The 24,802-nt window shown below is 44.2% G+C and overlaps 2 protein-coding genes and 1 long non-coding RNA gene across 2 annotated transcripts in view; all 3 read right to left on the bottom strand.

Annotated features, from left to right (window-relative positions):
• Nucleotides 1–5,745, bottom strand: part of LOC122933917 — a 30,156-nt gene extending 24,411 nt beyond the window's left edge. Inside the window, exons 1-3 of the long non-coding RNA XR_006388581.1 lie at nucleotides 5,684–5,745; nucleotides 4,920–5,075; nucleotides 4,722–4,845 (exon numbers count right to left, since the gene is read on the bottom strand). This is a non-coding gene — a long non-coding RNA (uncharacterized LOC122933917). The remainder of the gene's footprint in view (nucleotides 1–4,721; nucleotides 4,846–4,919; nucleotides 5,076–5,683) is intronic.
• Nucleotides 1–24,802, bottom strand: part of LOC122933840 (gastrula zinc finger protein XlCGF26.1-like) — a 327,998-nt gene that overhangs the window by 284,731 nt on the left and 18,465 nt on the right.
• LOC122933962 (gastrula zinc finger protein XlCGF17.1-like) lies at nucleotides 13,329–24,802 on the bottom strand. The gene is made up of 2 exons (XM_044289031.1): nucleotides 24,742–24,802; nucleotides 13,329–16,908 (listed from the first exon to the last, which is right to left on the bottom strand). The coding sequence occupies exons 1-2, from the start codon at nucleotides 24,800–24,802 to the stop codon at nucleotides 15,881–15,883; spliced, it is 1,089 nt and encodes a 362-aa protein (XP_044144966.1). The 3' UTR covers nucleotides 13,329–15,880.

Here is a 24,802-nt window from a genome sequence, read left to right as displayed (position 1 = left end):
ATGTAGCTGGCACAGATCGACCACGTCCTCTCCCAGCAACAGGAGCTCCACTAGCAGCACCACAACCTGGGCCACGTCCCTTATTTGACACTCTCCTTATATTTCTCTAATTTAGGATCTTGCCCTAAATGGGTGTTTAATTAATAGTAGAATAGAATGACAGTATGTAAAGGGTGTATCTCACATGGCCTGACCCACTGTAGGCCTCAATTAAAGATTTGTTTGCCCAAAATGGCTGTTTGTAAAGGGTGTATCTCTGTCACGAATGGTGTAACAGAAAACAAGAAGTTACAAATAAGGATCCTAATGGCTTGATCCAAAACTAAGGAACAAAAGGGTGACCCCCTATTAAAGCCCTGAAGCTCTCCCTGTCTTCTCAGCCCATGCAAAGATCTCAGTGATAGAAGGTTGCATGTCCACGTACCTAGACTAAATCACACCTGCAAACCCTATAATAGTGAGGGGACACGACCACCAGCTCTTTGCAATTAATACGGAGGGAGTCAGGGTCACCTAGAACCAAGCCAACAGGAAAACAACAAATACAGAAATAGACTTATCTAAAAACCCAGCTGTAGCAACTTCTAACAGAGAACACAATCCAGGATGTAATATAAACCGCAAGGTGAGGCAGTATGGGGAGGAGATATATAGGGAGGCAATCACTGCCAATAGACGACAGCTGGGAGAGGGAGGAGAGATGTTAAAACGTAAGAAAAACAAAAGAAGATCATGCAGGAGGTACTGAAGAACGTCTATCAGAACTTCTCAAAGATCTGGTGGTGACAATATCACACGGCCTGACCCACAATAGGCCTCAATTAAAGATTTGTTTGCCCAAAATGTCTGTATTTCAAATGCCTAAATCAAACCCCTGTATTTAAAAGGGTGTATCTCACACGGCCTGACCCACAGTAGGCCTCAATTAAAGATTTATTTGCCCAAAATGTCTGTATTTCAAATACCCTAATCAAACCCCTGTATATACAGGGTGTATCTCACACGGCCTGACCCACAGTAGGCCTCAATTAAAGATTTGCGCACCAAATGGCGGTATTTCAAATATCAGAAACTAACCCAAATGTTATAAGGGTGTATCTCACAATGACATCTGCATCAAAGGCTGCCAAGTTATTTTTTTTTGCCCAAACGAGTGTTTGTTTAATAACTGATGCTGCAAGGCCTGAAAATAGTGTTTTTTGGCAAAAAAGTGTGTTTTTAAAACCCCAGAAAATAATGGGTGTATTTCTAGCTTAAATTGCACACTGACTAATCTAGATGTTGTAAATTGCCCAAAAAATTGGGATTTCAACGTTCCAAAAGCTTAGATGCAGTGCTGGTGCACTGAGCTTGCAGAAAATGGCCGCCGCCGCCCACCTGACTTATTAAAAAGTAATTTTTTTTCGGTCACTGGGCTCAGGGCAGGATAAAAAATGTTTTTCCCTGCGCCCACAAAACACAATGTATGCTGATCGCCGAGTTAGATTCGGATTTTGAGCAAAGACTCTCTCCTATTCTCTTCCTGAAATCACCAGCTTCATCCTCTCCCTACACTAGTAACAGCAGAGTGACGTGCAGCGCTACGTGACTCCAGCTTATATAGAGCCTGGGTCACATGCTGCACTGGCCAATCACAGACATGGCATTAGTAGGCATGGTTGTGATGGCTTCTAAGGTCAGACAGTTAAACGCTTGTTGATTGGCTGCTCTGAAGCCTTTCAAAAAGTGCCAAGAAAGCGCCGAACACCGAACCCGAACTTTTACTGAAATGTTCGGGTTCGGATCCGGGGTCCAAAAATCCTAAAGTTCGGTATGAACCCGAACTTTACAGGTCGGGTTCGCTCAACCCTACTAATAAGTCTTTCCCTTACTGTTTGGGTGGTGTGGCTTATATATTGTAGTCCGCAAGGGCACTCCAACATATAGACCACATTCCTGGAATTGCAGTTCATATGATGCTTGAGGGACATAGATTCCCCAGTGTTGGCGACAAACACTACATTGACATAATCAGAAATGCTATTGCAGCACATGCAGCGTTTAGATCTGAATGTAAAGGAAACTATGGCTGGACCTATAGTATTGTCGTTAGTAGAATCACGTTTTCGGGTGGTCAGTTTTGGACAGGAGGATTCCAATATATTTTTCAAAGTGTGAGCGTGACGAAACGTGATATTAGGTTTACTCGGGATGGTTTTACCGATAACTGGATCTCAGTAGAGAATGGACCAATTTTTTGTAGAATCACTTTTATAGAATTATAAAATCCAATCCATATATATGTATTACACTCTATCCCTACCCGTTCCTCTTTTTCCATTGAATATACCTCTGACCTCTAACCATCGGGTTTACTGGCCCTAGACGCCCCCGTTAGGACCTGAAGCCGCATATTCATGCGTTCCGAATGCAAGTCCAGCACCCAACATCACGTGACCGGAAGTGAATCTCCGGCCCGTACATCTAGGCCCCGAAACTACCTACAGAAGCGGGGGTGAAACTCCGAACATAGCTGGGCAGTCACCCGTGCGGACATACTAATTAATTAGGTGTCCACATGTATTTGCCCTAGGGGCAGTTTTAAATTAATGTGAATATAAGCAATAAACATGCGTTCCACGGATGGAACGCACTTCCGATTCCGGTTCACAGGACCGTGAGGAAGCGCTCCACCACGTGGAGATTTCTCCTCCTCATTTTTTATGCGACCATCTATAAAAAGCTGCTCTGTATTTGTCTATGTGTATATGCTCCTGAGGAAGGGGTTGTCTATGCCCCGAAACGCGTTGAGCTAATCTAATAAAAGTTACCTTGTGCAATGTCTGAAGTCCTGTCAGTCATCAATCAATAGGACGACAAGGGGAACTTACATTCTACAGGCGACCTCGGTGAGGGGGGGTTTCCTGGCGTCGTGTCTTCAGCTTTATCTTATGCCCCCCCCTCCCCTGGTGAAGTGAGTAAAACACGATTGCGTGTATATATATATAATCTGTTACATAATACAGCGAACATACTCACTTTGATGATTATTGTTTTTATGTAAGAACACAGTTTTTTATCTTTATTTCTTATTGGCTTTACCCCGTTTGGTCTTCTTTATTTCTGGGGAGGCACTACAAGCCTCTATCAGTGGTATCAAATTCCCATTAATCCTCTTTCAATACTTGGTGCTCCACCAGCTTTTCTTCTCCTCTTTTTTTGTGCATTTTAATGCTGTACAGAGACAGGTCTCCATACAGCATTAAAGTTTTGCAACAAATGGACTTTGGATCTTGGATCTGAAGCTCGATTCGCCAACCTCTCCCTATGATTAATGCACCAGATCTTTAAACTTCAGTAAAGAATTGTTTGCTGTTAACTCATTATTTCTATCCTACAGTTGCACTGCAGGGACCTTGCCTCGCACCTTAAAACATCAACCTCAAGGGCACCTCAACCGCCATCAGGCAAGAGAACTCCAGAATCAGAGTGTGTCCTGAAGGGAAGAACCTGTGTGCCCTTCCAATCATTACACACTGGCCCAGAGAGCTTTAGAAAACCGTACAACTACTGCACCATCCAGCCACCCACCCTACGGCCTGGTGTCACGGATGGTGTTGCAGAAAGCTGGAACTTATAAATAATAATCCGACTGGCTTGAGCCCAAACTAAGGAGCATATGGGTGAGCCCGATAAAACCCCTAGAGCTCTCCTTGACTGCTATGCCCATGCAAAGGTCTTTATGGTGGACGATTGCATGCCCTCGTACCTTATACTATGTGACACCTGAAAACCCTATAATAGTGAGGGGACACGACCACCGGCTCCCTGCACTCAATACGGACGGAGTCAGGGTCACCTACAATCAAGCCAGCAAGGAAACACAAATAAAGGAAATAGACTCATCTGAGGAATAAGGAGAAGCAGCCTCCAGCAGTGAACACAATCCAGGAAGAAGTATAAACCGCAAAGTGAATATAAAGGGAGACAATCAGTGCAAATAGGTGACAGCTGGGAGAAGGAAAGGAGATTAGAAAGTGAAACCAAAACAAAGAACATCATACAACAGGTAGAGAAGAACGTCTGCCAGATCAACTCACAGAGCTGGCAGTGACAACCGGCCTCTGAAAACACTTCAGAGCCGTACATCTACTGCTAGAAGACACATGTCCGCTCTGACAGGACCACAAACTGGAGGAGGAGAGAGAAGAGCCCGGTGATCCCACCTTTTTCTCCGGTCACATATAGCACCTTGTGTCTTCTCTGCTTGTGGAGAGACTAGAGGATCCCAGACATGAAGGGAGGAGAACTACTGGAATAAGGATGTGTTCACACCATGTCTGAGCCTTCCATCAGAGGTATAGATCAGGAGGGCTTCCAAAAGTAGATCTCTGATAGAAGGAGATGACGTCTCCCCTGTACAGTCCTATCATTCTATATAGTCACACAGGGGCAGACGTCACCCATAAGCCCCATGTATACGGCACGGCGCAGGTTTTCCTGCAGGATCCTCTGTATAGACTAATGTCATCTACTGTACCGGCCGATGGAGGCCAAGAGGACACTATATATGTCAGGAGGATGGAGCCTATGGAGAAGTGTGATGTATATGGGAAATGTAGGCTCTAAAGTGATGTGACCGGAGAATAACATGTGGAGCTCCTACATTACATGCGTGTACACACTGCACATGACCGGACTGAGGCTCTAACAAGGCTTCTTCTCACCTCATCTCTTCTTACCTGGTGATGTCAGAGGTCGGGGAGCCTCTATCATGGCCTCCTTGTACAGTTCCTTGTGTCCTTCTATGTACTCCCACTCCTCCATGGAGAAATAGACCACCACATCCTGACACCTTACAGGAACCTGACAACACAATGACACCGTCATCACCCAGACCCCTCCAGTGCTGTTACTGGAGAATTTCCCAGCAGTGTCACCTCTCCAGTCAGCAGCTCCATCATCTTGTGGGTGAGTTCTAGGATCTTCTGCTCATTTATCAGGGGGGGAGGCTCTGTGATGGGGGTCCTGCTCCACCCTCCTGACTCATGGATGATGGGAGTTTCCTCCGATGTCTTCTTTACTATGGTGTAATCCTGTGGACAGAGAGAGAAACTTAGGGAAATAAATTCCTTCCTGACTTCAGATCTACACTCAGAATCCCTCCCTGGATCATGGCCCCATCTCCAGTAATCTAGTCACTAGAAGCTGGAATATTATTACCCTCCAGTCCCTTCTGGACTCTTCTAGAGAATCCTCCATGACTCCTTCCTCTGGCAGAGAGCTCCATAGTCTCACTGCTCTTAGTAAAGAATCCTCTTCTAATTTGGTGGAGAAACCTTCTTTCCTCTAGACATAGTGGAGGCCTCCTTGTTATAGTCCAGTATCATCTAGATGTCAGACTAGTGGTAGAAATCCTCCCTTCAGGCAACACTCCGGCCATCTCCTCCTCTGCTTCCTCTCCTCCTGGGTAACGTGCCTACTTACCTTCTCATGCCTCCTAAAACATTAGACAATTGGTCTCCATGATCCATCACTGACCATACAGGTGGCTGATCTTCAGGTTCTCCATCACTTGGAAGGTCTGGAGGCCGTTCTCCAGGACCCTGGACTCTTCCTATCACTTACTATGATGGATTCTCCTTCCCGATGTCTGACCTGTTACAGAATACAATAAAGAGGAGAGAAATCTAGAAAAGTTTACCTCTCCGCTCAGCAGGGAGATGATCTCCAAGGTGAGGTCTAATATTCTTCTGCTGATCTCCTTCCTGTCCATCCTTGGTGGTGATTCAGGAGAAGAGGAGAGACCTGGAGGAAGCTGGAGGCTTCTAGTACTGCAGGCGCCTTTATGCGGAGAGGCTGGAAATCCTCCAGGGACAAGAGCATTAGCGAGATCCAGAACCGCACTTACTGCTCCTGGAGAGACCCCGCTTCTCAGAGCCCCCAGCACCGGGGATAAAGGGGGATTCTGGAGAAATGGCTGATACCAGAGAGAAAATGAGGGTTCAGACACCACAGCAGTGACTACCGACCAGGATCTGCTCTGTATCTGCTACACTACAAGAGCTAAAGGACCTGGGATGATGTCACCATCATGTGATCAGGAGGGGCGGAGCTCAGCAGTGGAAAGTATAAGTTGTGGCGAAAGACCAGTGATGATGTCACTGACATGTGATCAGTGCAGGGGGCGGAGCTCAGCAGTGAACAGAAAAATTGGTGGTGAGGACCTGTGATGATGTCACCATCATGTGATCAGTGCTGGGGGTGCAGCTAAGCAGTAGAGAAGTTATAGTGAAGGACCTGTGATGACATCACAACCATGTGACCATATTCCTGTGAGGGAGGGGAAGTTCTGGAGATGTTTTCAAAGGAGGAGATGAAGGTGTGATGCTCTGCAGGGACCGGGGAGCTATGTGTGCACCGGGAAGCAAAGATGTAGAGGGGTTTTGGAAACATGGAATATCTTTTACTGGGAGAAAGGCTGAATCCCTTTTCTAGCTCACGTTACGCTGCACGATTACAGTGATACCACATTTATATAGTTTTATGGGTTTTGTTTTTACGACATTCCCCATGAGGTAAAACTGACCTGTTCTCTTCATTCTCCGGGTCGGTACGATTACAGCGATACTACATGTACATTTATATGGTTTTCTTGTGTTTTAATACTGAAAAAAAATTTAAACCTTTGGAAGATAAAAACAAACAATTCTCGTCATCGCCATAGTCTGACCCCCAGCATTTTGTTATCGTTATGTCTATGGAGCTGAGTGAGGGCTCATTTATTGTAATTTTTATAGATACCATCTTGGAATATGTTTGATTTTTTTATCACTTTTTAGTTATTTTTTTTGAGAGGTGAAGTGAATTAGATTTTTTTCTGTTACAAGATTAGCCATATTAGATAAACATTTTTATATTTTAATAGTAAGGGCATTTTCAGATGCAGCGATGACTATGATGTTTATTTTTTGAATTATTGATTTTTATTCTGGGGAAAGGGGGCGATTAAAATATTTATTTTTTAAATATCTTTTTAAACTTTTTTTTTTTACTTTTTTCCCTAAATTTTTTTAGGCCACTTCTATATATCAATAGAAATTAATCCATTGAAAATAGATTTAGCAAATTGCAATCTAGTGCTGCCATCTGCAGGCCTACATTGGATTATACATGTGAAAGGCATCGGAACCTCCAGCAGGCTCCAGCCTTTCACATCCAACGAACAGCTCCCCCACTAGCCACGTGAGGGAGCCATTCCAGGCTCGGAAGCACAGCACTTCTGGATTTTGCACTCTCAGATGCTGAGGTCACATTTGACCATTACCTGTGATCAGTTTTATCACCAATCGCAGACATTAGCCCAGGGTGTCTGCTGTATGAACAGGTTGTTTCCTGTAGGTGTGACATTTAATTTTTCGGGGACGTTATAAGGCTTAGAAGTTTAGAAGCAAATCTTGAAATTTTTCAGAAATTTACAAAAAACAAATTTTTAGGGACCAGTTAAAGGGGTATTCTCATCTTCATGATCAGGTTTCAAATGTTTACACTGATCCCATACTTCATTTTTCTAAATTGCTTCTATTATTTATAATGCACCCATTTAGCTAAATTGCCTTCCCACCTATCCATTGTTTACACCTGGCAACCCATAGATACGGCCACCGCTCCACGGCCGCATCTATGTGCCGCGCTTGCGCAGACCGCACTTACTTTTCACCCAGGCAGCCGATCATTCCCACGAGAGCGCGCACGTCTGCTACAGAGCCGCGCATGCGCTCCCCATATTTCTTCAGGGGAGAGAATTGAGCAAAATTAGTGGAGGAGCAGGGGCTTTGTGATCTATTGGCAGCGCAGCCCTGATGTCCTCTGTGAGTGGTGAAGAGATCGGGGCTGCGCTGCTGTTTATAACGATGAACTTTGTATCGGGAGACGCCCCCATAGCACCTAGAGGCTCATTTGCATAGCAATAAAAGTAGTTTTTTTTGTGTAACGGCTGCACACAAAGGTCTTCGAATAGCATGGTTAGGTAGAAACCCTTTAACCGCCGACACGCCAGTGAAGACTAGAACCAGTAATAATTAATCGGGCCAAACAGTGCGGCTATAGGCTGAACGCTGTGTATAGGGGAGGCCGCAGGATCCTCGCCATGGGATCCAACTACAGATTAGGGGATTGCATTCTAAGCAATTTCCTTGTATAATAAGGGTGGTCCTGCCGGCCATTTACAGAATACAGGCTGCCCTAAACAGCACTCGCTAGACGGTGAAGGGCACAACGATGCCACCCGGTTCTGTGCTGGGATTATTCCTGCGTGTAAAGGGGCCACTCTGATAATAAAGTTCTATGAGGCAACTGCTCAGAAACAGGTTTTTTTTATTTTTTATTTGGGTTGGGGGGAGGCATTTTTATAACTTTTGGTGCGTTTTTTTGAGTCCATGCCATTTTTTTTCAAGCCTTTTCCTATAAACTTTCCTACTGGAATAAAATGACTAAAAGAAAAGTATAAAAAAAATGTGAACAAAAACTGCGGCAACAATAAGCGGCTGTTCAGCCACAGTACTAATGGTGAAGGAAATAGACGGAGTTAGCAGAGATGTGTATGTGGCGGTTTAGAATCAATGCATGTGAAAGATAGATTTAGATGTAGCAGAGCTGAATAAGCGCTGTTCAGCCACAGTACTAATGGTGAAGGAAATAGACGGAGTTAGCAGAGATGTGTATGTGGCGGTTTAGAATCAATGCATGTGAAAGATAGATTTAGATGTAGCAGAGCTGAATAAGCGCTGTTCAGCCACAGTACTAATGGTGAAGGAAATAGACGGAGTTAGCAGAGATGTGTATGTGGCGGTTTAGAATCAATGCATGTGAAAGATAGATTTAGATGTAGCAGAGCTGAATAAGCGCTGTTCAGCCACAGTACTAATGGTGAAGGAAATAGACGGATTTAGCAGAGATGTGTATGTGGCGGTTTAGAATCAATGCTGGTGAAAGAGACACAGATGAAGCAGAGCTGTATATGTCGCAGGTCAGCATCAATGCTGGTGAAAGAGAAACAGATGAGATGTAGTAGAGCTGAATATGCGGCTGTTCTGACGCAGTGCTGGTTGAATAGAAAAACAGATGTAGTAGAGCTGTATATGTGGCAGGTCAGCATCAATGCTGGTGAAAGAAAAACAGATGTAGTAGAGCTGAATAAGCGGCTGTTCTGATACAGTGCTGTTTGAAGAGAGAAACAGATGTAGCAGAGCTGAATATGCGGCTGTTCTGATACAGTGCTGTTTGAAGAGAGAAACAGATGTAGTAGAGCTGAATATGCGGTGTTCTGACACAGTGCTGGTTGAAGAGATAAACAGACAGATGTTGCAGAGCTGTATATGAAGCTTTTCAGACACCGGGAAGACACATGTAGCTGAGCTGTATAGGCATCTATAAAGATACATAGTGTGAGGTTTATACACAACTGGAGCACAGCTGTAATGGAAACAAATCTGCATCAGTGCTGGTGGGGGGGGGGGTTGGTCAAGCTTTTGGGCTAATGTATAATATGGAATTATAGTTTTTGATGCACAGAATGGGTTTGTAAAAGATCAGACAGATATTTTATGTGTAAAACTGTGCACTGAGCTCCCTTCACATGGCTCTGAGTGACCGTTCCCCAAAGACACTGCAGACTGATGACTATCCACATGAACGAGCACGCAGGACTCAGCTCCCAGTGTGATGTCATAAGGAGGCATGGCCGGCCTTCACTCTAGCTGCCTAAGCCCGCCCCCAGCCTTAGCTGCAGAAAAGCAGGAAGTTACCAGCTAGCTGGCAGCAGGTGAGGATGAAGTAGCAAGATGGGAATACCCCTTTAAGGTCTGAAGTCACTTTGCGAGGTTTACATAATAGAAACCACCCGAAAGTGACCCCATCTAAGAAACTACAACCCTCAAGGTATTCAAAACTAATTTTACATTGTTAAGCCTTTAGGTGCGCCGTTTGGTTTTTGGAGGGCTTATTTTTATGGACCGGTTTATTTACACCGTGTCCTGTTTCAACCCCCCTGATGCACCCCTGGAGTAGAAACTCCCTAAAAGTGACCCCATTTTGGAAACAACGGGATAAGGTGGCATTCTTTTGGGGACTATTTTTAGGGTACATATGATTTTTGGTTGCTCTATATTACATTTTTGTGAGGCAAGGTTACCAAAAATTGAAATTCTGAAATTTCATCTCCATTTGCCATTAACTGTTGAGGAACACCTAAGGGGTTAATAAAGTTTGTATAATCAGTTTTGAATACCCTGAGGGGTGTAGTTTCTTAGATGGGGTCACTTTTAGGGAGTTTTTACTCTAGGGGGGCATCAGGGGGGCTTCAAAAGGGACATGGTGTAAATAAAAAAGGCCATAAGAATCGGCCTTCCAGAAACCATGTCGGTCCTTTCTTTTGCGGCCTCCCTTTTACTGATACAGCAGTTTACGACCACAAATGTGGCATTTCTGTAAACTGCAGTATCAGGGTAATAAATATTAACTTTTGTTTGGTTGTTAACCCTTGTTTTGTTACCGAAAAAAACACGGATTGAAATGGAAAAGTGCCAAAAATAGCGTAACCGTGTTAATCTGGGGGGTTAGGTCATGGGATATTTTTATAGAGGAGATTCTTACGGACGCGGCGATACCTAATAAGTCTATTTTTTTACAATTATTTAGGTTTTTGACTATATTATCCTTTTTGATACAAAAAAATAAAATTTGTATCTCTAAAGTCTGTGTCATTTTTTTTAGGCGATTATCTTATGTGGGGGCTCATTTTTTGCGGGACGAGCGAACGGTTTTATTGGCACTATTTTAGGGGTTATATGACTTTTTGACTTGCTATTAAACTTTTTGTTATGTAAAGTGCCAAAAAATTCTTTTTTTTGCACCTTTTTTTTTTTTTTGGACCGTGTTAATCTGGGGGGTTGGGTCATAGGGTATTTTTATAGAGGAGATTCTTGCGGATGCGCCGATACCTAATAAGTCTACTTTTTTTACATTTATTTAGGTTTTAGACTATATTATCCTTTTTGATACAAAAAAAGTCTGAGTCATTTTCTTTTTTTTTTTATCCGATTATCTTATGTGGGAGCTCATTTTTTGCGGGATGAGATGACGGTTTTATTGTCACTATTTTGGAGGCTATATGAATTTTTGATCGCTTGCTATTAAACTTTTTATTATGTAATCTGGGGGGTTAGGTCATGGGGTATTTTTATAGAGGAGATTATTGCCGACGCGGCAATACCTAATATGTCTACTTTTAATAAATTATTTTAGTTTTTTTGGGTGTCTCAAGTCTGAGAACCAGTTTTTTTATCCGATGTCAGTGCTAAATTGGGATATAAATTTAGTACTCCATGGAAGTGTGATACTCCCTGAAGAAACCAATAATGCAGAGGCCCGGATGATCGGGGCACGTGTCACATTGAGTTGTGGTGTCCTTCCGTATCCCCCTCCTGTGACACACTCTGCACCTTTTTGGGGTTCGTCCCTTCTTTCCAGTATGGGGGACCACACCTGGAAAGTGTTGGCCAGGAACGATCCGGGCGCCTCCAGTTGCCGAGGTACTCCGGCCTGCTCTTTCCCGGTCCGAAAAGATCAGGGCCTTGAGGACTGCTTCATAGAACTGGAGGAATGTCCCTGTGCTGCCAGCGCTTCGGGATAGTGCAAAAGAGTTGTACATGGCAACCTGTACCAAGTAGACCGCAACTTTTTTGTACCATGCCCGGGTTTTGCGCATGGCGTTATATGGCTTGAGGACTTGATCAGAGAGATCAACTCCTCCCATATACCGATTATAAGCGACGATACAATCGGGCTTGAGGACCGTTGCCGCGGTACCTCGCACAGGGACAGGGGTGATGCCGTTACCATGAATTGTGGACAGCATAAGGACATCCCTCTTGTCCTTATACCTGACCAGCAACAGGTTTCCAGTGGTAAAGGCACGGGTCGCACCCCTGGGGATAGGTACCTGGAGGGGGAGGGCAGGGAGGCAGCGTTGATTTTTCCGCACGGTCCCACAAGCGGACGTGGATATGGCGGCAAGGGACTGGAACAAGGGGATACTGGTATAAAAGTTATCCATGTACAGGTGGTAACCCTTATCCAGCAGTGGGTACATAAGGTCCCACACAAGTTTCCCGGTAACACCCAGAGTGGGGGGACATTCTGGGGGTTGAATCTGGGAATCTCGCCCCTCGTATATACGAAATTTGTAAGTGTACCCTGAGGTACTCTCACAAATTTTGTATAGCTTCACGCCATACCTCGCCCGCTTGGAGGGCACATACTGGCGGAAAATGAGTCTCCTCTTGAACGCAATGAGAGACTCATCAACTGCGACCTCCCTTCCAGGTACATAGTCCTCCATGAATTTGGCCCCAAAGTGATCGATGACCGGCCGTATCTTATACAGACGGTCATGGGCAGGCTCACCTCGGGGGGGACATGCTGCATTATCGGAATAATGCAGACATTTCCGGATGGCCTCAAACCGGGAGCGTGTCATGTACGTACTGTAAAGTGGGGTCTGGTAAAGGACGTCCCCACTCCAGTATAGCTTGACACTGGGTTTCTTGACCAGGCCCATATGCAGCACGAGGCCCCCAAATGTCCTCATTTCGGCTGCACTGACCGGCGTCCAGCCACCGGGCCTGGCCAAAAAGGAGCCAGGGTGTTGAGCAATGAACTGTTGGGCGTACAGATTCGTCTGCACCACAATCAGATTTACCAGTGGATCACTGAAAAAATAACAAAAGAAAGCCGCCCGGCGGCAGTGATCGGAACTATACATGACGTACCGGTACGTCATGTGTCCTTAAGAGGTTAAAAACCCAAAAGTAAGCCCACTCCCAGAGGAATTTGAAGAAACAAGCTTCTCCGCTTGAAACTTAGGAAAAAATTTGCAAAAAACAATGGAGACAACACTCTACTTCCACCAAGATTGCACGCACGTCACGAATAACCTGGACCTGCTTGTGTCATTAGATGCCTCACTAAAAGGGGCAGGCTTCAAGAACCAGTTGAATGTGTCCGTCAAGCTTACTGCCAGGAAGCAAACCACATGCCAATCTAGAAAGGAGTCAAAAAGGTTCATGAACCTTAATGAACCAGTACGCTCCATCAAAGCAAAACTAAACATGAAAAAATACCAAACCTGACGCAAGGAAGAATGCCACCCGTCCAGCAGAGTAGTAGAAAAACAGACGAGGGTGGGGTGGCTTGGTGGGCCTTTAATGTTTCATCATGTGAATTACCAGCAGCCGGAGACTTAACTGTTCTTGTGTTCTGCTTTGTAGGACGGCCAAGAAAACTGGAATTTCAAGATGTTTTTATTTAAAAAGTCACAAAAGGTTTTTAAAGTATTTACACTCTTCAACATTGAAATTTCAACATCAAGAATGAAAATACATGGCATTATGGAAATCACAGGATCAATATACATATAAATGATAGGCAACACATTCAAAATATCTCAATTTGTCCAGTATGGGGTATAAGTGCCACGTGCAGATATACACACACTTACACGTCTTGGCATGCCATCAAAGAGGTTATTAATGGTGGTCTGAGGAATGTTCTACCATGCTGAATGCACTTGGGCACGCAAATCATCAAGATCAGCTGATGGCAGCTCCATTTGCAATTTCCATCCAATTTCCCAGAATTGCTTGATGGGAGACAAGTCTGGAGACACTGCGGCCATGGTAGCACGTTTACACACATCCTGCTCACAGTAGCATAAGAAATATGCAGCCTGGCAGTTATTGAAAAATGTCTCTTGGGAGACTTTGGAGAAGTGGCCGTACCACTGGTTACATGACCGAATCATATGAAGCTGAGCTGTTAGTGTATCTATGATCACAACAATGTTATAATGTACAGAGCAGGTTGATGGGAGATGATTGTGTCAGGACCGGCTCATGTAGAATCCCTGCTGTGTGGATAATAACACAATTATACAGTTTTTGTATTAAAGCTTTATACTTTAATGTTTAGTCCTTGTGCGCTCTAGTAATCCTTACCCTTTATAAGAATGTTATGCTTCTTCATGGAAGAATAGGAAACCATACCTCACATGTAAGAGACCAGTAGACAGTACGGCCTCATTGACATCTGTGTCTTGTGGTGAGTATCTTGTATTGGCAACAACACAGACTGCAGAACTGGACTTTACCTTTGCCAGTCCAATAGATAACAATAGATCTTTGTACTCATACCCCAAGGACTTCCAGAAGGGCTGAACTGCCCAACAGACAGTTGCAAACATATCACAAATGAAACATGTTTCAACATTGGCAAAAAATATGACACTAAAACAAAAATCACCGGTGGATAGGAACTGAATGCTGTGGGTCACAGAAGGAGATAATCCATCAATGGAGTGGGTGGCAGATGTGTGGCACATGTGAAGATAGTGAATGAATGATAGTGAGCAGAAAAGAGGCAATATTGAACTTAGTCGATTTGTAAAATCAGCCAGGACAAAACAACAGATAAAAACCAAACGCAGCAAGAAATGGTGGAAATACAGTTCCCAGAATAAACATAAAACACACAGGACTAGAACCAAAATGCACATGGCAAACACTATACCAATAACTAGAATGGAGTAAAGTCTGGATATATAAAAGTCTCATCTATCAGCGACTCCACCCTTATCAATCAGAGAAGGCAATAACCACACACAGATTCAGATACAAGGCAAACGCTCAAACAAAATTAGAATTTAATTAAGATATGGTCATGTTTTCCATGTTTTAGACCTACTCCTAAGTTTGGGTTAGAAATACGGACATTACATACTGACCAAAATACACATATAGTATGTGAATAAGACTCTTTAATAAGCACCTGCTGTAGGTTGATTTTGCCAAAGGGACATCGCCGGGTATTCAAGGCAGAGAAGGATTTGGTAGATCTATGAATATTTTGTGTAACAAATTATTACAAATTTAAGTTATTATTTTCCCCATCACCTTTATCTTTCTATACTGTACAAATGAATATAAAATATCAATATGTCCACTATGTTACCTAAAAGTCTCTAAGGGAAGTCCTTCCTTTTTTGCTATGTTCCTCTGAATTCTCCTGCAGTGTGGGTGGAACAGTGTCAGACGAGGGTGCCTAGAGCCCACCAGTAAAATTCATTCTGGAAGCCCATTGTACAGCTACATGCAAATATTACCTACTCACATAGCAGCAGGCAGCAATAAGACACTCAAGATGATTCATTATGGTGATTCCTGCAAAAACTTTGAGAAGTTGGGTCCCTGGGGAAAAATGATACTGTCTGGCTTGCTTTTGTACCGAGAAGTCACCTTAACCACTGAGTTGTATGGATGTAGGCTGGCTGAGAGGCTGTAATGGATTAGTGAGGGCCCATCTTTGTCAGTGGACCACCGAGGTATTCACCTGTTTCCCTGTGGGTGAGTCCGAGCCTGGAGTTGAGGTATGAATACAGTAGGAAGCAAGGTTCATTGTGACAATTCATCTTCACTGCTCTACAGTAAACAAGGCTCTTATTTTCTTCCTCAAATCCACAATACTTTTCCTCCATTGATCCTGATCACATGTTGACCTCAGGTTAATCAAATTTGGGTGTTTTGATTTTATGATGTTGTAGAACATATAGTACCTAAAGAACATCAAAATCATTTATCTCTCGTGTGATTTTTCTCATGTGCAACAAGACTTGACTTTTGTCTAAAATATTTTCCACATTCTGAACATGTAAATAGCTTCTCTCCTGTCTGAAATCTCTGATATACATCAAGAATTGACTAACTTGTAAAACATTTTCTACATTCTGGACATGAAAAGGGCTTCACTCCTGTAAATTCTCTGATGTATAATAAAACCCAATATATCTTTATAGCACTTGCAGTTGCACAGTTTGACCTTCTTGAGATATAATTACATTTGATCTATCTATGTGAATTTCCTCATGTCTACTAAGATATGATTTCTCTGCAAAACATTTCCCACATACTGAACAAGAATATGGCTTCTCCCCTGTGTGAAGTCTCTGATGATCTTTAAGTTTGGTTTTTGTAACAAAGCTTTTCCCACATTCTGAACATGGATACGGCTTCTCTCCTGTGTGATATCTCTGATGTTTAACAAGATCTGATTTATTTGTAAAACCTTTCCCGCATTCTGAACATGAAAATGGCTTCTCTCCTGTGTGACTTCTCTCATGTATAACGAGACCGAGTTTATTTGAAAAACATTTTGAACACATTGAGCATGCAAATTGCTTCTCTCCTGTGTGAGTTCTCACATGTTTAGTAAGACTTGATTTACATATAAAGCGGCTCCCACATATTGAACATGAAAATGGTTTCTCTCCAGTGTGAATTCTCTGATGTTCTTGAAGTATGGCTTTTCTCGCAAAATATTTTCCACATTCTGAACATGAATACGGCTTCTCTCCTGTGTGTTTTCTCTGATGGGCAACAAGTTCTGATTTCCTTTTAAAACCTTCCCCGCATTCTGAACATGAAAATGGCTTCTCTCCTGTGTGAATTCTCTCATGTATAACAAGACTTGCTTTATTTGTAAGACATTTTCCACATTCTCGACATGAAAATGCTTTCTCTCCAATGTGAATTTTTCTGTGGACTTTGAGAGTGGATTTGGTTTTTAACTGTTTTCCACATTCCCCACAATTAAATCTTTTACCCCCTTCCTGCCCAATAATTGTGGTAACAATCTGTGATTGGTCAGGAGCAGGTTCCTCATGATTAGGAGGATTATATGACGGGTCTGTACAGTTAAGTCCTTGATGTACATTACAGGTAATTAGGTTTTCTTCTGAAGAGTGCTGCCCGATATCTTCTTCTTTTTCTTTATAGTCTACTGTTAATATGACATTTTCCTCAGAATTCTTGAGATTTTCTGTTAGGATTAAAATTAGATTTTGTATTAGGAAGAGGTTACTAAAATGAAGGTTAGTAAAGGATTTGTATATTTTTTTTTGGAAATAGGAGATTTATAGATGTAACTTTTGTTTAAAAAATGGAGTTTACCCCAGATGACAATGTCTAGGGTAAAAGAATTTTGGGGAGATTTATCAAACTGGTGTAAAGTAGAACTGGCTCAGTGGCCCATAGCAACCAATCAGATTCCACCTTTCATTTTGTAAAGGAGCTGTCAAAAATGAAAGGGGGAGTCTGATTGGTTGCTATGGGCAACTAAGACAGTTCTACTTTACACCAGTTTGATAAATGACCCTATTTGTATGTATTTTATTAGAATATGATTTACCTAATGCACACTTTTTATCTGAAGTTGAGATAAAATAGAATTCAAGATGAAAAAGGGAATCTGTTTGAAAAAAGTTTAAATCACAAAACATAAATGAAAAATCTTAAATAATAACTTCTTATTAACCCTTGACGGATGACGGATATACAGTGGTCCCTCAGGATACAATGGTCATCTTTGCATTTACTTCCAGGTCCTTCACTATTGTGCATAGATTTTAATTGTTATCCAACTGTTTGTTTTGTACATGTAATATGCCTGGTTCACCGGCAGGTGGCAGCGTATCTGGAAGAGAGATAGATCTATGGATAGAATGGAACTTACCATTCCATTCTCCTCCTTTTGGGCAGGAATTAGCCTGCTTCCTACCAGAAGGGAGGGGTTGCAGTTCTAGATTGTTCCAGTTTTATACTCTATAGTGGAGCTGAGAAGACCTGAAAGAAGTAGCGGCCAGAGGAAATTGTTCTTCGGCTGGAGCAGGAGCCACCAAACGGGAGTAGCTTGGAGAGTACTCAGAATCCATGCTAATTTACTTTACTGAGTGTCAGGAGGGGGATAACAGCCCAAGGCACCCCAATCCAAGTATACCAGAACCGACCAAAAGTCCAGTAACTAGACCCATGCAGAGTTTAGCACAGCAGAGAGAAATAAATCAGAGTTATTAAGCAAGCCTGTCACCCCAGCAGAGAAATAGAGAAAGCAGAGTTATCAAGTTTGCCTGCCAGTTTATGCCAAAGCCTACTGGAACCAAGAGAAAGCCCCTGAATGTAAGAGAAGCCTGAATATGGTCTGGAATCAAGTTTACCCAAGTAAAGCTGCTGTTAAAGTTTACCAAAGTCTGGACTCAAGTTATTCTTTATCCCCTACCTCAACTATTTCCCCTTTATTTGCTTCAGAGCCTAAGCCTGGGGTCCGTTGTCCCCAGGTAGGAGCACCGTGACACATAAAGGCCGCACCACACCACTCGGCATTCCACTAAGCCTGGAACGCGATAGGGCCCGGGGGTGCGGCTTGTTGCATAAGCTAAAACCAGACTCAGATCCAACCAATCAAGGACATTTCTCTGGTAAAATAACTGGATTAGATGCTCGTTAGCAGCTACTTCTGACTGTTTTATCTGTCTTAGTTATCTGCTCATTTATCTTTGATGACATTTTGGGCTTTGAAACCGATCACTGAAGTTTCAGTGGTTTCAATAGTGTTGAGCAAATTGAGCTTTGGATCATAGATCTCAAAACTTAGTTTTAATGCTGCATGGAGATCCATCTCCATACAGCATTCAAATGTATGCGCTCTAGCGAGGGAATTAATTATCTCTGAAGTCTCGCAAAACTTCAGTAAATAACTTCAGACTTCGATTTATGGATCTTGAAAAGGGGAGGAGTTAAACATGAAAATTATTTTAAAAAAAGTCATCATCCTTAAGGGATTGAAGCCGGTTACTAAAAAAAAAAATTCAAAAACGCTATGAGAAATGGCGGTGGATCCTCTCGAGTCGACCTAGGAGTACTGGGATGAAATAGAGAGACATTTCCAAACAGTATCTCAGAGTCCTTGAGAGAGGTCTACGAAGATTGTATTATACATTTTATATAAAATTGGCTTTTATGAGAATGATGAGTGTTGTAGTTGTGGAAGCCGGAAACAAATGTGGTGGTGTTGCCCCCAGATGCACAGATCAGAGGGAAATTATCAGCACCGTTACATAGTTAATACGGTTGAAAAAAGACAAACGTCCAACAAGTTCAACCAAGGGATAGGTGGGGACGCGAATCCCAGAAGGAAGTGAGACTCAGATTTCTACACGTTTTCATAAGCATTTATGTTTTTTACTTTTCAGAATTCGTCTAAACCCTTTTTGAAACTGTCCACTGTTCCTGCTGTGTCCACGTCCTGAGGAAGTCTATTCCACAGATTCACAGTTCTTACAGTAAAGAAGCTTTGACACTTCTGGAGACTGAACTTTTTCTTCTTCAGTCGTCAGCTTTTCGCCGTATTTTTTGTATGGCCCATTTATATACTTGTACAGGTCAATCATGTCCCCCCTTAGACGTCTCTTCTCAAGACTAAATAAATTCAATCATTTTAATCTTTCTTCATAACTAAGACCATCCATGGCCCTTATCATTTTAGTCACTCTCCTTTGTACTTTTTCCAGCTGCAGTGCGTCCTTTCTATGGACTGGTGCCCAGAACTGGACTGCGTATTCCAGATGAGGCCGCACTAGCGCTTTGTAAAGTAGTAGTATTACATCCCTGACCTGCGAGGCCATGCCTCGTTTAATGCATGACAATATCCTGCTGGCCTTAGAAGCAGCTGATTGACATTGTATACTATAATTTAATCTACCATCCACAAGGACACCCAAATCCTTCCCTATAAGTGACTCTCCCAGTGCTACATCACCTAGGACATGAAGCACAGAGATTATTACTACCAAGATGCAGAACTTTACATTTGTCCACATTGATCCTCATTTGCCAAGTTGATGCCTAATCACTCAGATTGTTCAAGTCAGCTTGTAGTTTGGGGACATCTTCAATAGACCGTACAGTTCTACACAGCTTAGTGTCATCTGCAAAAATAGATATAGTGCTATTATTTAACGTGGATTTGAAGCTCTCCCATTTTTTCTCAGTATTAGGCCTCCTGCACACGAACGTTGTGTGCATCCGTGGCCGTTGTGCCGTTTTCCGTTTTTTTTCACGGACCCATTGACTTTCAATGGGTCCGTGGAAAAATCGGAAAATGCACCGTTTGGCAGCCGCATCCGTGAGCCGTGTTTCCTGGCCGTGAAAAAAATATGACCTGTCCTATTTTTTTCACGGCCAACGGTTCACGGGCCCATTCAAGTCAATGGGTCCGTGAAAGAACACGGATGCACACAAGATTGGCATCCGTGTCCGTGATCCGTGGCCGTAGGTTAGTTTCATACAGACGGATCCGAAGATCCGTCTGCATAAAAGCTTTTTCAGAGCTGAGTTTTCACTTCGTGAAAACTCAGATCCGACAGTATATTCTAACACAGAAGCGTTCCCATGGTGATGGGACGCTTCTAGTTAGAATACACTACAAACTGTGTACAAGACTGCCCCCTGCTGCCTGGCAGCACCCGATCTCTTACAGGGGGATATGATAGTGCGGCACCTGAAGGGGTTAATTGTACTATCATATCCCCCTGTAAGAGGTCAGGGCTGCCAGGCAGCAGGGGGCAGACCCCCCCCCCCCTCCCCAGTTTGAATATCATTGTGCGCCCCCCCCCTCCCCTGTTGTTAACTCGTTGGTGGCCAGTGTGCGCACCCCCCTCCCTCCCTCCCTCTATTGTTTTAATACATTGGGGCCAGTGTGCGCGCGCCCCCAACCCCCCCCTCCCTCCCTCTATTGTTTTAATACATTGGGGCCAGTGTGCGCACCCCCCAACCCCCCCCCCCTCCCTCCCTCTATTGTAATAATAGCATTGGGGCCAGTGTGCGCACAACCCCCCCCCCCCCCCCCACAGCCCCCCCCCCCCCCCCGATCATCGGTGGCAGCGGAGTAGAAGATTTTCATACTTACCTGGCTGCTGGCTGCTGCGATGTCTGCGTCCGGCCGGGAGCTCCTCCTACTGGTAAGTGACAGCAATGCGCCGCACAGACCTGTCACTTACCAGTAGGAGGAGCTCCCGGCCGGACACAGAGATCGCAGCAGCCAGCAGCCAGGTAAAGTATGAATCTTCTACTCCGCTGCCACCGATGATCGGGGGGGGGGGGGGGGGCACACTGGCCCCAATGCTATTATTACAATAGAGAGAGGGAGGGAGGGGGGGGGTTGGGGGGGCGCGCACACTGGCCCCAATGCTATTATTACAATAGAGGGAGGGAGGGGGGGGGGGGGGGGGCGCGCACACTGGCCCCAATGCTATTATTACAATAGAGGGAGGGAGGGGGGGGGGTGGGGGGGCGCGCACACTGGCCCCAATGCTATTATTACAATAGAGGGAGGGAGGGGGGTGCGCACACTGGCCACCAACGAGTTAACAATAGGGGAGGGGGGGGCCCACTGGCCACCAATGAGTTAAAAACAGGGGGGGGGGGTCTGCCCCCTGCTGCCTGGCAGCACCTGCCAGGCAGCAGGGGGCAGTCATGTACACAGTTTTTTTGTATATTCTAACCTGAAGCGTCTCCATCACCATGGGAACGCCTCTGTGTTAGAATATACTGTCGGAAATGAGTTTCACGATGTAGCTCATATCCGACAGTATATTCTAACATAGAGGCGTTCCCATGGTGATGGGGACGCTACAAGTTAAAATATACCATCGGATTGGAGAAAACTCCAATCCGATGGTATAACAGAACTCCAGACTTTACATTGAAAGTCAATGGGGACGGATCCGTTTGAAATGGCACCATATTGTGTCAACATCAAACGGATCCGTCCCCATTGACTTGCATTGTAATTCAGGACGGATCCGTTTGGCTCCGCACGGCCAGGCGGACACCAAAATGACTTTTTTTTCATGTCCGTGGATCCTCCAAAAATCAAGGAAGACCCACGGACGGAAAAACGGTCACGGATCACGGACCTACGGACCCCGTTTTTGCGGACCGTGTAAAAAAACGTTCGTGTGCAGGAGGCCTTATTATGTGACAGTAGCTGCTCCCAGTCTATGCCCTGAAATGCTGCCCTCAACCCAGAGAAATTAGCCTTTTTGAAATCCAGTGTCTTTGCTCTGCCTGACAGAGTTTGCTTCTTATAGTTTAGGGGGAATATAATTATATTGTGGTCACTATTACCTAGTGTTTCTCGAACAGTAACGTTCCCAACAAGCTCTGCATCATTAGAAATGACCAGATCCAACAGAGCATCGCCCCTAGTGGGAGCTTCTACAAACTGGTCCATAAAGTGGTCCTGCATCAAGTTGAGGAATCTTCTCCCCTTTGCAACTGAGGCAGAATCATGACCCCAGTCAATGTCTGGGAAGTTAAAATCTCCCATTATGACCACTGTACCCGCCTGTGCCGCCCGCTCTATTTGGTTATACAGTTGCGTTTATATCTCCTCTGTGATGTTAGGGGGTCTATAGATTACACCAAGTATTATTTGTTCAGTGTTTATAGCCCTATGAACTTCCACCCATAAGGTTTCCACATTCTCACCATCCGCACCCACATTTGCCTCTTTCACACTTGTCTTCAGGTAACTCCTCACATACAGGCACAGACGCCACCACCTTTTCTATTGACCCGGTTTTTCCTAAATAGTGTAAAAGCCTCAATATTAACAACCCAGTCATGCGAAGAGTCCAACCATGTCTCAGCCACACCAACTACATCTATGTGTTCTTCTAGTACCATAGCCTCCAGCTCTCCCATTTCTCTAGCTAGACTTCTGGCATTTGTGAAAATACATTTTAAATTACTATTACCTGTAAAGTGATTATCAGGTTTTTTTTGCTTTTTTTTGTTAACTTGGTTAATTTTAGTATGTAACAGGTTCTTGTTACCAGCAGTTCTATTTTTTATAAATGTATAGTTATTCCCAGTCTTCTCCCTATTTTCCTTGCTGACGCCAGCCCCCACTAAATACCCACTTTCCCCTTCTATAACCCGCTCTCTATCTACACTATCTACCCCCTTATTAGTATGACCTCCTCCCCCAGATCCTAGTTTAAAAGCTCTTCCTGCCATCTAACCATTTTTTACCCCAGGGCAGTTGCACCCTCCCCATTGAGGTGCAGCCCGTCCCTACTGTAGAGCCTGTAACCGACCGCGAAGTCGGCCCAGTTCTCCATGAACCCAAACCCTTCCTTCCTGCACCAGCTTCTGACCCACTTATTTAACTCTCTAAGCTCCCGTTGTCTCTCTGGTGAGGCTCGTGACACTGGTAGTATTTCTAAAAACACTACCTTGGAGGTCCTGGACTTGAGCTTCTCACCTAGCTCCCTAAAATCATTTTTAAGGACCTTCCATCTCCCACTGACTTTGTCATTGGTGCCAATGTGTACCATGACCACCGGGTCTTCCCCAGACCCACCCAGCAATCTGTCAGTCCGATCCGCAATATGCCGAACTCGAGCACCCGGCAGACAACACACTGTTCGGCATTCACGGTCTCGGCGACAGATGACCCTATCTGTCCGCCTAATAATAGAGTCCCCTACCACCAGCATCTGTCTGACCTTTGCTGCACTCCTTTTCATATCCTTCCTGCAGCGGTCATCCTCCTGGTTGTTAGGAGAAACGACCTGCTGCAGTGTTGCTGGCCCTGAACTTTCATCCCTAATATCAGCCAAACAGGCATATTTACTAGTGTGTGCCAGCTCAGGACTAGCCTCCCTGGCACTTTTCCCTCTACCCCTTCTTTCTACATTAACCCAACTGCTGATCTGATAGTCCTGATCTTGCCCTCCTCCACCCCCCTCCATTTCACTGACCCCAGTCAGCGCCTGCACAGTGAGGTCTAAGCCTCTCTCCAGTTTTGCAATGCCCCTAAGTATTTCAAGCTGCTTATTTAGATCCAAGATCTGGGCTTCAAAATATGCAACATGATTGCATCTAGTGCGAATGCATTCACCCTAGAACGGCTCTTCAAGGCACGGACACACTGCATAGGACACACACTTAGTGGCATTGTCCATGAGCACATGTTTATTGGGGATGAGGAGTAAAGAATGAAAACTGTAAATATGAGTCAGAATTAGACCCTGTCTGCAGTAGTTGATGGACTAGCTGGAATCAAGCCAACAAAACACAAGGAAATTCTATCCAACCTTAGTTTCTTCTTCCTTGTCTAAAACTCCTTTTCTTTAACTCCACTTAATCTGAAGCCCACTTGGTACAGCAAGCCTCAGGAAGAACAAGCTCTGGGAAAGTTCAGTGGTGCAATTTATAGCACCTGGTTGCCCAGGCCACTGCCCTTAATCAAGCAGAAAAAAAAACAAAGTTTTAAATGGCAGTACTAAAATGCAAAAACTAAACTTTCAATGATCTCTGCTTCAAAGCACACTCAGCACCAGAAGTCCTTTTCTTTAACTCCACTTAATCGGAAGCCCACTTGGTACAGCAAGCCTCAGGAAGAGCAAAAGATACTAAAAACTGTGCGCGGGGACAGATACGGGTATGGGACGGAGCCATCTTAAAAATCCTATGTTAGGAAATAAGAAGGTACTTTATAAAAACTGACAACTTAAGAAGATATCATAACATCTAGGACCCCTGGAGTAAATGGGCTACAACGGTCAATGAAAATGGTTGAGGTTTTGATGGTGTTCGTAATTTCAGTGACTGGTCCTTTTTTTCTCCCGGGAGATAAACATCCACAAGAAGTATCTGGACGCCCCACTGAAAACCAGACACTCAGCCGACCCGAGCATGGAGGTATATGGGGGAGTCGGAGGGATAGCGGTCAGCTGAATGAGTGGCCTAAACACACCTAGCTTGGTGTGCACACAGAGTTCGCCATTCTCCATTCATTACTCCATACCTGTGGTCACATGGACTGGAATGTCCTCCTCCACCTCAGTCTTACACGGGGGATCGCCCAT

The sequence above is a fragment of the Bufo gargarizans genome, chromosome 4 (genome assembly GCF_014858855.1).
Source record: "Bufo gargarizans isolate SCDJY-AF-19 chromosome 4, ASM1485885v1, whole genome shotgun sequence".
Classification (NCBI taxonomy): domain Eukaryota; kingdom Metazoa; phylum Chordata; class Amphibia; order Anura; family Bufonidae; genus Bufo; species Bufo gargarizans.
Note: the sequence above shows the minus strand (reverse complement) of the source record. Positions and strands in the feature narration are given on the sequence as shown.